The sequence below is a fragment of the Gymnodraco acuticeps genome, unplaced genomic scaffold (genome assembly GCF_902827175.1).
Source record: "Gymnodraco acuticeps unplaced genomic scaffold, fGymAcu1.1, whole genome shotgun sequence".
In the NCBI taxonomy this organism is placed as follows: domain Eukaryota; kingdom Metazoa; phylum Chordata; class Actinopteri; order Perciformes; family Bathydraconidae; genus Gymnodraco; species Gymnodraco acuticeps.
The window spans coordinates 179,760-193,598 of record NW_022992331.1 but is presented as its reverse complement, the minus strand read 5'-3'; the positions used below and the strand labels follow the sequence as shown (position 1 = coordinate 193,598).

The 13,839-nt window shown below is 40.8% G+C and overlaps 2 protein-coding genes across 2 annotated transcripts in view; one reads left to right on the top strand and one right to left on the bottom strand.

The window, feature by feature from the left end:
• The window catches only part of LOC117541388 (WD repeat-containing protein 70), a 43,265-nt gene extending 39,759 nt beyond the window's left edge, over nt 1–3,506 (top strand). Inside the window, exons 17-18 of the mRNA XM_034208532.1 lie at nt 1,229–1,391; nt 2,903–3,506. Of these exons, the coding sequence (XP_034064423.1) occupies nt 1,229–1,391; nt 2,903–2,990 (251 nt within the window). The 3' untranslated portion in view covers nt 2,991–3,506. The remainder of the gene's footprint in view (nt 1–1,228; nt 1,392–2,902) is intronic.
• Nucleotides 3,507–5,765: 2,259 nt separating this feature from the next.
• gdnfa (glial cell derived neurotrophic factor a) lies at nt 5,766–13,519 on the bottom strand. Its single transcript, XM_034208556.1, has 3 exons — nt 12,835–13,519; nt 11,586–11,816; nt 5,766–8,757 (listed from the first exon to the last, which is right to left on the bottom strand). Exons 2-3 carry the CDS (start codon nt 11,788–11,790, stop codon nt 8,192–8,194), a joined length of 771 nt encoding a protein of 256 aa, XP_034064447.1. The 5' UTR covers nt 11,791–11,816; nt 12,835–13,519; the 3' UTR covers nt 5,766–8,191.
• Between the last annotated feature and the right edge of the window lie 320 nt (nt 13,520–13,839).

The following is a 13,839-nucleotide window of genomic DNA, read 5'->3' as shown; positions in this document are numbered from 1 at the left end:
CACTTTAAATAAGTTGTACTGTAGTAACAACTTAGATAATTAGGCCTCATTGGAAATCAAACCATTCAGCTGAATGATAATGAATAAGGGTTTATTGTGTATACACGTATGAGAACACGTAGAGTATCGGGTTCAGAGGAGGACAGGAAAATACATTTGAATAGTCTGCAAATTAAAATGCAGGTCCATTTTATAAAAATAATGTGGCTTTTAGAATACAGGCTTCCTTTATATTGTTTATCCTGTGTGTGGAATAACTTTGCATAAGAGGGAGACAATGTTTGGTGGTTGGCTGTTTGCTTACAAGCACTGGAACGAGATGCCTCTCAATCCCCTAAACAACCCTGCTGCCCAACTGTAACAGGAAATCTGTGTGTGTGCACATGCATGTGTGTATCCTATCCCTGATCTTTCAGGACAACCGTAATAATGTCCTCCCCCAGAACTCCATTAGGTGCACTGGAAGACAGTCAACAGCACTGAAGTACTGTAACTACCACAAAGATCAGTGTAGCTTTAACACACTACTTCCCGGAGCTAGGAAGAAAAATGTGTTCAACAAAATTCTACCTAAAGTGCTATAAATCTAAAATGCTGTTGCCAACAGAGCAACTTTGTTCTGTTGTCTATCCAGCTGATGATATAGTTAAAGGAATAGTTCAACATTTTGTGAACTCTATTTTCTTGTGGCTAAGATTGAGCCTAACAATTAAACTGAGACAGAGGGAAAGAGCGAGCTTCTTCAAAGTGGAATTGTGAAAACACTACCTGGCAAAAGAGCCGCGTTGACAGACAAAGAAGACAGAGAAGAGGGAGAGTGATAGAAAACTAGATCAGTAAGTAACACAGCTTGCCTACCTATTAACACCATTGGTGTTTACTTTATTCATAGCACTGAGTTTAAGGTTTCTAGTTTTTGTGGATTTGCACATGTACTTGCTTTGGTCACTAGCGTTAGCCAGGCTGCTAGCAGTAACCATGTTGCTAAAGATATATAAACACGTAATGTAATCTCATTGTTCAAACCTGTACCTACAATAATACCACTTGAAAACGCTTTCCTATTACAGTTAACACATGATTTGTCATGTGCTAACTTGTGTGTGACTGTGCGAATAGTGTGTCATACTGTAGTCATGTCCTAATTCTGTCCTCTGACATTACACATGTGTTTTTATTGTAGCTAAGTCTGAACTACATATAATCCTGTAAACGTTTCTCCTGATAGGTCGTGGAGGAAGAGTAGCAGCTCATGGAGGAACTCTGTCTTCGTTCATCGTGAAGAACATTGCTTTAGATAAAACCGACGACAGTAACCCACGACAGGCGATCCTCCGGCACGCCCAGGAAGCTTCAGATAACCCGTACTGGGTTGCTCCGGCATACACACTGTAAGAAACTCTAATTTCCTCATTTGAGTTATTTACTGTCTCTCCCAGTCCCCCTCATCTCCTCTCATTTGTGGGTTAGCTCTCATTAGCAGACAGTGTAAGATGAGTATCAGAAGCGCTACTCATGCTATTGTGATGGTACTTGGGTTTCTTCCTGCCAGTGTGACACATAAATGTTTTACAGGTACACACTTCACACTGCCAAAAGGAGCGTAATGGCCAACTTTAGATCTTTATCAAACTCAGACAGCTATGTAAACGTGGAACAAAGCTGCAGCCAAACACAGACTGGTTACAACACTCTAGTTAAATAAAATACACTAGTGATGTACATTATAGTAGATGAATCTGATAAAGTACAATTCCTCTGCACTTTGTAGCTATTTCACCTGCAGACCGATCTTCCTTAAAGGCCCTGTCACACTGTCCCGAAATGTACACCCGATGGACACACGAATATGGAATTGTGAATTTCGCACGAAGATGGCCCCGAACCACACACGAAGGCAACATTTACATTACATTTAAGACATACAACTGCAATGAAAGTACCAAAAACAATTATGTTACAGTACTATGATACTGTACTGATATCTTCAGACTTTGTTCTTTACTTTATCCGTCGTTATATGTAGAAAATATTACGTTTTCTCTGTAATGTTGTTTCCATAGCAACAACAACTTCCTGTCAATTGTCCTTCAAAATAATATATTATATCCTTTTTAGTTTCACAGAACACAAATTGTGTTATTTACATAATATATTTACATGATTTTGTTGTGCAATAAAACAACCCGATGGACACACGATAAAGGAAATGTTCAAATTCGGCTGTGATCGTAGCAACATCGGGCCATTCGTGAGGGCATCTAAGCCATCGTATGACCGCCGGTGGAGTTTCTCAGGCTCCGGCAGCAACTTCGTGAGCGGTGGAAAAATCTTTGGCATGCCAAAAAATTGCCGAAGGACCTTGCGAAGATTCATTTTCGTGTTGAATTCGTGTGTCAATTTTGCCCTTCGTAAGGCCATCGTGAGGGCATCTTGTTATCATCGGTGCCATCGGGCATTCGCCCGATCAGAGTGAGGGTGAATGCACCGATGATAACACGAAGATGACACGATTTGACAAGATGCCCTCACAAGTGCCTTACGAAGTTGCCGCTCACTAAGTTGCTGCCGGAGCCTGAGAAACTCCACCGGCGGTCATACGATGGCTTAGATGCCCTCACGAATGGCCCGATGTTGCTACAATCACAGCCGAATTTGAACATTTCCTTTATTGTGTGTCCATCGGGTGTCAATTTCGGGACAGTGTGACAGGGGCTTAAGCCTCAGATGGTCTTCATAGAAGAAAGGATTTTTCCATTATTATTAAATTCTTAAATCATGCATGTCATCACAGCTCCGTCATCTGGTTGTTATCTTTAATTTGCTGTCCATTGCTTTGCTCTAAAGTTGTCTGGAGAATAAAAGATCTGCTTAATAATGACCCATTATTGTTTCCCTTCAGTACCCAGCCAGAGCCCATGTTTGCAGAGGAATCCGAGGAGGATGAGGAAGCTGAGAAGGAACCCGAGTGGAAGAAACGCAAGATCTGAGGAGCCATAGCAGCAGCTCATTTTATGTTAGATCGCAGACAGGGTGGGCCTGTGTTTGTATATTTATCACAGTAACCATGAGGTCTCAGGATCAATCCAAAACAATGGGTTACACTCAGATACTGTGCATTGGAGCATCACTTAAGTTACTAAATTGTACAGACCCTGACCTCCCTCGTAAAGTTTGCATATATGTATTTATGTGCCTACTTCTGTGTTAAGACGCAGCACATACATGTGTAGGCATTTTAACTGTGCAAGCATAACATAGTTTTATACCGTTTTGTTCATGTTCCCCTCATTGCAATCCAACCTTTGGTAGAACTTGGCTTTTTATGTCGTTTTTTTATTTTATTGACTTTATTTTCATCATTTCTATTGTCCTATTCTCCCACAACCCTGGAGCTTTCTAATGCCTCATAAATTGTCTCCAGATTTTGTGGTCTGGTTGTGTTCATCAAACTATGAAGCGCAGTTTACTAGTTTGTAAAAAATAAATTGCTAAGAAGTACACAATCTTGCAGCCAATTCTATTCTTTTGTAGTTTGTTATTTTACAAGGTTTGACTTGATTACAAAGCTGTGCAACACTTCTCTTCCCCTTTGATTCCATAGATTTCTTTCCTACGTTCTATATTTCACCTATAAAGGGATATGTATTCTTTTGTCAAATGTATATTTATTTGATCTCAAATTAAGTGATATATCTGTTTTGACCAGCTGATCAAAGGCATTGTTCTGCCAAACACGTTTTTATGGGGCACTGGCTCCAACCTGCAGATATAAAGCACACCCTGTCCTCGCAGAGCCTGGTTTTGATAAACTTCGCTGTAGATAAGAAATTACAAAAATTATAATAATTTTATTGTCAAGGTCCACTTTCATCCATACCTCTCAGTCTTAGGAGGAATATGAAATGCAACCTTGAGCCCAAGTACCACATTGTTTGTCTCTTGGGGCTCCAATTGCTTCCCCACTTAAATGTGTTGCATTAAACTTACAAAAGCAAATAATGTTGAAATAACTGTATTGTATAGCACACCTACAACATAGTGGAGCTTTTTCTCTATGTTCTCTTTGTGTTCAATGTCTAAACATATTTGAACCGACAGAGAAAACCACACCATACAGATCTAATGAAACCCATGCTTGTGTTCTTTATACATCTCTCAGGAATGCAACCTCTGCGTACAGCAACACTTTACGTGAGAGTTTAAGTACAACTAGTTTGTAACAAGATTTTGAGTCGTATAGAGTTAATTCTGCATATGCCAAATTTCACTGACAAGAAGATGAGGTTTAAATGATAAGTAACCCCCCCTCCACCTTACTCACTGAATCTGATGTTACCTTACATGTAAAGACACAGAACATCTTTACATTCCATACAACATCTGACTAGTGTTTTTACTTACTGGCTAGCAATGGGTGAAACTAGCAGTCTTAAATTCCTAAGCAGAGTTACAAGCAGACAATCGAATTTCTCCGCGTCATGGCATACTTCCTGTAGCCATAAAATGAATATGAGACAGAGAAATACAAAGACAAGAAATATGGAAGGACTAAAAGAAAGAGTGATGTTTTAAAGAGCAAAGAAAGTGGGGGGTTAGAGGAGATAGGCTTCATGGTGGAGACACTGACGTCAAGGTCTCCTTGAGAACAAAAGTTCTCAGCCAGCAGGAGGTGAGTGACTGCTTTTTGATTCACTCCACCAGCGTGTGATCAACTAGTTGGCACGTGGAGAAGAGAAGCTGTGTGCAGAGATGAAACCTTATCCTCCAGTTGCAGACATTTTAAGATGCAAACCTGGCAAATGGTCCTTTCCTTCAACTCTGAATGTATTTTTTATCTTTATTGCAGTACCTGAAGTTTTTTTTTTTATCTATGCCCCAAATACAGAATATGTCCATGTTAGTTGTTGTGCACAGGTAGATGACTCAGTAATAAGACAAATAAAACACATCCAATTCGTATTTTAGCTTACTACTTCTGTCACATGCTAAATAAATAAACTCTTGGTTATTTACACATCCAAACTTTATGAGGCAAAATATCCGTCCTGTTTCTGGCTACATGGTTATTGCTAGTCCCATATTCTCTACTAACTCATAATGGAAATGTGTGTCTCGTTAGCTGAAACAAAACATTAAAGTCGTGGGACTTTTGAAAACAAAACATAGAGCGGAAAGACGCCAAAACGCTCCGCTGCAGAGTTGTGTGATCATTCTCTGTAAGTTTCTCATAAGCCACCTTATATGTACACAAGGTAATTCCAGTCATTGTTCATATACAATTATTGATAACAGCTTAAATTATTAGATCAAAGCAATGAAAAGACAAGCCATATTGCAAACCAAAGCACAGTCAACGGCACAAAAACTGAATGTTATTTAGAGGGCCGAAATATTTGGAAATTAAGTTGTTAGACTTGCAACTTGGTATTACAAGGCTTAAGACTTGACTTGGACATATTAAGCTCTTGTAGTACCTCAGCTATACATTATATATACACCTCAAGCCCCTGCTCAATGACTCAATGTTTGTACTGATGCCATCTTGTCATCAGCATTTACAGATCTTCTTAGTGCAGTGGAAACATTCTCCAGCGCCTTGATTTACAGCTCAGCGGTGCATTACAGATAGCTTTTGTATACTGTTCGACCCTGGGCTAGTGTTCAGGAATGTATGCCCCACTATAGAGGCCATATCTCAAACCATCCCCTCAATCTCCATTTAACCCAAATTTTCCTCCTCAATTTTACATGATGGTTGCGTAAACACACCAGAGTCACATTTTTACCATCTGGCACCGGTGCAGTATTGTACATGGCAAAATACCAGAAGACACATACATTTAATAGAAACAAGTTTAATTCTGTAAAAAGTTATAAAATGAATATTGTACAAAAATAAAGTTTGCAGGGAGCTTTGGTTCTGTAACACAAAACAAGTGAGACGACATGACACAGAGGTGATGACACAATAAGGAGCGATAAGAAGTCCAATTATTTCATCTAATATTAACATTAATGATTTATTTGCGTCTTTATCTTTTGCTTGTTTACCTTTGCATCTAAACCACAGGACTTCTCATCAAGGAACAGTTGAACAAACAATCATGGAGATGAGCTAGTGGTCACAGTTTACACACTTTAACGTATAGTAGCGTAGAGTAGCGAGGCGCTCTGAGGCTTCTGGGAAGTCTCCTAACTGCACATTCTCATCTGGAAAGGCTTATGCACAAATCAGTTGTTAAAGGGGAAGATGATCCAATTGATGAGGTATGCTGTGATACAAGCTAGAGTTTTTTTCCCCTCTCTGTGTAGTGTTTGGCCTAAATTCAGCTTGATGCAGTGGATTTGTTCTGTGTGCAGGGGGATTACACAGTAAAGCTGGCTTGCTTGCTGCTGGGTGGGCACAGATACCTTGGTCCCTAATCCGTGCTAACATCAAGACCTACACTAGGGCGCCCTGTGTTCCACTTAAAACGATCCCCTTGCGGGGTCTCAATGGGCATAGCAACATGCTTTTAAAGAGCCTCTTCTATCCTGGATGTATATGTGTGTATAGTTTGGGAATAAACCTGGCTGAACAAGTCATTACATGTAGAAAGCATGTGTTGAGTTTACCCATCTACTTTGCTCTGTAATTCCAAAACATATTCTTTTGTCCAAATGTCTAGTCTTAGAGATATTTACATCAGTTGTGTGATGACAGCTACAGCAGTTAGATCTTCCTTAAACTGCCTGCACCAATATTTCTTTGCCCACAGGGATATTTGGTTAAGACTCGTGTTAGAGGATCACTTTCAAATCGCCTTTCAGGGAGTAAGACCTGTCTGTCAGAGGCGAGACAGAAACACAAGCAGTCTTGTGAACTTTAAAGCCTATTGGGACAGTAACCGCTGCAAAGCCTTTGCTCAGACTTGGTGCAAGGCCAGAGTGAGGTTTCGGGTAACGTACGCTGATAGGCAGGCATTCTAGCAGCTTCTGTGACTAAAACTATGGATCCTCAAAGACACCTGCAGATCCTCAGAGACCACTACTCTCCTTCTACTACTCATTTTAGATTTCAATTGAAAGATGTTGTGGCTCCCATTTGGACTGACAATCTCTCCTGGATTATTAATTGGAAAACTACAATGAAAATAAACAGCAGTAAAGAGTAATTTGCTGAGAAACCGATCTGGAGCCCCCCTTGTCTTTGCATAGTCGCATTTGGAAAGTTGAAGTGAAATATCTACCCTGCCGTCTCTCAAAATGCTCCAAAAACAACAGGTCAATTCAGTCCAAAAACATTTTATTGGTCCTCTGTGTCTCTTTATACCCTCCCTAAACTGGATAGCTAATTATGATCCTTTGGAGTCATGAATTGAGAAACCCTGGAATCTAAAGCGAATAAGTATTTTTAGGATGTGTTTAGCAGTTCTGGATCACCTTTTATAGATTTAGTTTGAAAAAAAGCTCCACTATCCTGGACAAACAAAGCTTTTAAATAAATAAAAAAACAACAACAATTTCTTTTATAAAATGGATTGAAATAAATAACAATAAGTTAATTCCCATCTTAATAAATATACCTCTTACACACACGTGTATATATATATATGTATGTATATATATATATATATATGATTAGATTTTATATAGATGCGTTGCACCAAAAAGTCTTTTCTGAACTCCCATGTGGTATTTTTTTATCCATTGGCTCTGAATGTAAATGTCAACATTCAGACCATGGAGTAGTGATTTAGACTGCAGCTGAATATACTCCTCATATCTCTGTGTTCATCTGGAGTGCAAGGAGCCAGCTAGGGAAAACTGATGTTCCTGGGAAAATGACATCCTTCAGAAAAAAAGCCGGCTTAGTCTTCACTTTTCTTCACTTTCTTTAGACAGTACAGTTGGCAAATCTGGAAGTGTAACAGTATTGTTCCTCCCGCAAATTGTTGCAGATATTGTACGTTTCTGCAAGTGCATGACCGGAAACTCCAAAGTGGTCAGGAGGGATGATGACTTAGCATGGACTGTAGAATGTAAAGTTGTATTTTCTTTCTGTATTGACTGTCCCATCTTCCTCATGTCACTGGGAGAGATGGCCTTATATACTTCCATTTGTCTCCTTCGGAAAATACACTCCACTAGATATCCCATCAGCCCACAAAGACGATCCTTATTTCACTGATTCAGGTCATGCCTGTCCTCATACACAGGCACACTTCCTGGCAGAATGCTTCTTCAGTGTGTGATATGCATTATTATCGTCCAAGAAAGATAAGTCATCATCGAAAGCTATTGGTCGACAGCAGGTGCGAGAGGGCGTGTCCCTGTCCAGCTTCTTGTTGTGTGTGAGGTTGTTGAGGATCTTGTCATAGTTTGTCTCCGCCTCCACACAGGGCCCACTACAGTACCTGAAGATCAACTCCTCTTTAGTCTGGTATCCTAGCCTCAAGTCTGTCACATTGAGATGGACCTCCTTTAGCAAGCAGCCTCGGGTCTGCACTGATATCCCCTCCCTCTCCCTCCCCTTCTCGCCTCGCCCTCCTTTACCCCCTCGACTTCCCCCTCGCCCCCGACCACGCCTCCTGTCCCCATGTCCTCTCTTGTCGCCTCTCAGGCCTCCCGTGTTTGCTGCTCCCCTCTGCTTCTGCTCCCTCCGTCCCTTGGAGCTCTCGCCGGTCTCCGATGATCTCCGGAGTCTGCCAATGGTAGCCTCAATAAAATCCATCACATCATCAAACTGCTCTGGATAGGGACCTGCGATGTCATCTGAAACATACAGGGGGGAAATATTAATTTATTAAGCTGATAATACAAATAATAATGCCATAACTCACATAAACTTTTAAAAATATCACCATACATAATATCATTAATCTATTGCTTTCAAAGGCTGTATGAGCATATATACAATTAGACTTCAAATATCCCTTTGGGAAAAACAAAATACGAATCAAACATAATAAAACTAAGCGACGAGTATGAAAAACATGCAGAGCCATGTTTAGCTGAGTAATGTAGGAATTCATGCACATTTTAGTGAATTTAAACCATTTCCCACAAGCACACTCTTATCACATGTGCAGATCATTGACTGCTTCCCATTAATTAGAAACTTACATTTTAAATTAACAATTGTCTGCATGCACAGTGCATTTTTCCATCACATTGCAGCCAACACTACTGCACAGTGAGCCAAATAAATAGATAATCATATGTTAGTGTTGATTTTATTACTATTTAAGTGTTAGTTTCTCTCTGCATATGGCAAGTTAATGCAGCTGGAGCAGTTAACCTCGTTATTACCAAGGAACAGGTAGACATTTTTGGAAATAGACACAAAGACTGGAAACGGGGAGACAGTCTAGTGAAAGCCAAAATTGAATGTGTTTATTTCACAAGTTGCAGAAATCTAGTCTTTTAATAGCACAAATGCAGATACTTATGTAACAGGTAAATGAAATAAATCGATCAGTTCAACAAACTCAAGACTGAAAAAGACATTCGGGAAGAAAGCAAGGAACACAGGCTGCACAGAAATGCAGAGGAGTTCAAATAAATACTTAGAAATGTCCAGATCAGAAAAGGTGTGTGCTGAGTTATGGATAAGTCTGATGCAGAGATGTTCATATGGTGGGGCAGGTGCCCTGCTTTGACTCTTTCAAGATAGCTGTTGGCGGATGAGTTGGCAGATAAAGGTCAGAGGCAGTTGTAAGTTACATTTCGAGAGTAGTTGTAGTAACTTTTTGTAACAATAGGATCAGGCAAGCATGATTTTGCATTAAGAACATAGGCACAGTCCAATTACACCACCAAAAGAGAGACGCACTTCGAGATTGTTTTTCAGTCATTTAACTCTTTCATGGATATCGTTTTTTGAATGTCAACACTTCAAAGGCCATATAAAAGGATATCATATGCTCTGAGTCATTTAGATGAAGCAGATTGTAGTCTGCTTGAAACTGAAAACATGCACCAACACAGCTCTCCACCATCTGCTGGCAGAAGTGATGAGAACAGAGTGAAAGTCTTGGACCCTCCTGTGTTACATGTTGATTCTATTATAAAGTAAAGACTCTCCTACTCTAACGCCTGTGGGTCTGGCAACAGTGAACCACGTAGGAGAATCATGAAGACATATTGTTCTGAAATGTATCAATTGGTCCAACTCTAACTACATTACCTGTGTGTTTGTGTGTTTGTGTGTGTGTGAATTGGGGATGTGTGTGAAAAAGACAGGGGACGGGGTGCAATGTCTGGCAGGTGGTGTTGTGGTTAGCAGTGCCTCTCTATTGCAGTGTCGCCTATCTCTGTTGTGTTACCTGTTCCTCTGGCAGCACACAGGCTATCTGATCTGCCTGCACTCTACAGCTGATTGGGCCGCCGCTCGCATATCAGGTGAGCCTGGGCCAATCTGTTTAGACACACCTGCCCTTTGATTTAGACACCTCCTATTGTATGTCCGCTGACAGGCGACAGTGTACACCTGCTCACAGACTGGGCCGGTGGCAGCAAACGGAGCGATTAATGGTGCAAATTGTGCCATCATTGGCTGAATACTACAATATCAGTCTCCTCTTACAGCTTCTATCTGCAGATTTGAGCTGTTAAAGCTGTTTAAGAGAAACCCCCTTTTTTCTCAGACGTTACACAAAAACTCTCTTGGAGCTACAGTATTGTTTTCACTATTAGTGCATGGCTAATGGTCTTGGGTTACAAAGCACATCAGTGATGTCACCACGGGCCAAACAAGAATATGAGGTGGCAGGACAAACATTTGTCCAAATGTTCCATTCCTTATCTAGGTCTTGGCTGCTTCTACTTCTGTGTGAAGATGATACAGTGTCACATTGGTCCAAACAAAATAAATCCCTGCCCACGGTCGCTGTTAAAATGAACATAAACACAGAACTCTCGCTTGATGCTTGAAACTTTCCGGTGTTGTTCAGTGGGAAATTCCTGCAACCTGGTACACCCCGCCTTTTATAAAACCATGAATTCTGACTTTTGGCGGATGGGTAAAGGTCATGTCATATGTCGCAGAGAGGCAGAGGTGAATATAAACAAAGGGAGAAGGAGAAATGTGGAGAGCGACCTCCGGTATCGGAGCTGCTCACACTCTTATTCATGCTTCTGGCTTGTTTTGACATCAGTGTGATGTAACCCACAGCAGCAATAAAACACAAATTAAGATCTTCCCTCTGATAACCTTCTTGTCTGAGAGCCTTATCAATGTAGGACTCTCCACTCTTGGCTCAACCCACTGGCTATCACTTTACCTGCTGTTTCTCAAGTGTAATTAGTGTCAATTACTTGGCAAGCAAACCAATGGTGTCACATTCATGTCTAAATTTCCCTTTAAAAAATCGACAGTATAAGCTATGGGCTGCCTACTATTGCTCTCACAAGTCAACACATGGCTGAAAATGTTAGTTTCCTTTTTAACTATATGATTAAATAGTTAGTTTCATGTTATTTAATGCAAAGATATTTGATGTGACCCTGATGAGGACCAATTATCCATCATTCAAGAGACAATTTCAGTGACTGCACGGCACTAAAGCATTTGTCAGAACATGCTGTGCATAATGACTTACATTGATCCTCCATGGAGATCTCCTGCAGGTTGTGGTCTTCACGCTGGTACGTTGGCTCGTTGTCCTCCACAGACAGGGACGCAGAATCACTGTAGCTGCTGGAGAAATAATTCCTCTTGGCTGGCTGAGTGTTTTGGTAGAGAGGCCGTGTAGCAACAGAGCTCAGGAGCAACAAACACGTGGCCAAAACATCCCATAACTTCATCTTAGACTCAGTTCCTATGAAGAAAGCTGCAAAAATAGGAGAGAATATGTTTTTTTAATAGGGAGATAAAACAAAATTGATTATCAGAATCAGAATACCTTTATTCATTAGAAATCACTACTACTACTACTACTACTACTACTACTACTACTACTACTACTACTACTACTACTACTACTACTACTACTACTACTACTACTACTACTACTACTACTACTACTACTACTTATAAAGGAGTCTAATACAACCACAGTCATTATTTAGGGCAACTCTTGTTTATAATTAAGTCAGCAAAGAGTTTGAAACAGTGTGGTCAGGCCTACCCTGACTCATTGAGTATTTATAACTTTGTGTCATCATGTCAAGAGGCTTTCATCTTCACATTGTCTGGCTTTGTTGTAAATATCAATATCAGTTGATGGAGTTAACCTACCAAAACAAATGCTTATAAATGAATGAAACACATATTATGAAGTCAGTAAAATTACTAACTTAATAATATCAAGATATGCAAACAATATAGAAAACATTTTTTAGGAAACAAATGGTACGTTAGTGGGTAAAAACCCTGTGTTGTTTTTAAAATGACAAGCATTTGTTATCAACCAGCAGCCACGTATTCACTACGGACCAATGACAAATATAAGAGGATATGATCATGTTGTTGTTATCAGGCCAGCTCTTGCTACTTGTAATGAGGCACGGAGGAAGAGCCTCACAAAAATGCGTTGGTTAAAGCACGCACCAAAGCGTGTTGGCAACCATAGCCTAAATAATGGTGTGAGTTGGCCAGATGGCGATCCCCAAAGCTTACGTGACTCTGTCTAATGGCATGTTGAGTCTGCAGTAAACCTAAACAGCTATGCATAGATAAATACTAGCTTATGCGAAAGTCCTAACAAATGCACAAGTTGCATTTTGATTTGCTATTTCAACGAACATGGGAGTGAAGCGTGTAAACCATGTGCGCACAAACATTCAGGAGATATTACCATATATTTATTTTACACTCTCAAATGATAGGACATATATTGCTTTACTTACCTTAAATATGGGCCATGCAGACCTGAAACTCGCTTGGCTGTTGTTTTTAAAATCCAAAACAGAAAACGCGACTCATTGAGTGTCCCAAGCCGAATCCACTGCATGGATAGTTCAAAAGCAACAATCCGAAAAATTCCTTACAAGGAGTTCAATTTCGGTTCATGTCTTGATTGAAAAAAAGATGAAATTCCGCACCAGGTGTGTTTTTCGTACTCCGATCCGGCGCAGCAACCAAACCATGCGTCTTTCCACACTTTGGAGTCCAAAGGTAGGTGTTGAAGAGAGCGGACCAAGTGCCACTGCGCCTTACGGGGTACAGTTGCAGTCGCTGATTAATTGGATGCTACGTTTCCACGTTGGAAATCCGAGAGAGTTCCACCATCTCCGTCTGAAAGGAGTCCAATGAAGACATCAGCGTCTCCAGAGCATAAGCAAGGCGCAAAAGGTGCACAATATCGGTTTCCCACAGAGCAGAAAAGCTCCCGTCTGCTTCTTCATAAAACAATTGAAGCGTCGTTATATCCAAAACTGATTTAAATGTTCATAATCGCCAACATCTGACAATATCTTGACGTAGTAAACAACTCAGATGGGGGTATTGATTCTCCATTTTCTCCGGGTCAGATAGTGTCTGTAGCTCGAAGAGTCACCACGCGCGTCGTCCTCATACTGGACTGAAGGAGGACAGATGTCTGCGCATATCACCGCACCGCGCGCAGAGGGCAGTTTGGAGAGATTTATAGTTAAGTGCGCTCTGACGTTTGGGGCAGTTGGTGTCCGCCCCTCTTTTATATATCCCCGCAAGAGCAAACAGAGGTCCACATATTTCTCCAAACCACCGGGAGCCCCGTTTGGAGGAGCGAAGTTTTCAGATGTCTTGGGGATTATGTCACACATCCTGATGTCCTCGGATTAGATTTCAGTATGCGGAATGCGATTTGGAGATGTTCTGTTGCGATGCATGTTTCTAACCTGATCTCCGCGCTCTCTTTGCGCACCGGTGTC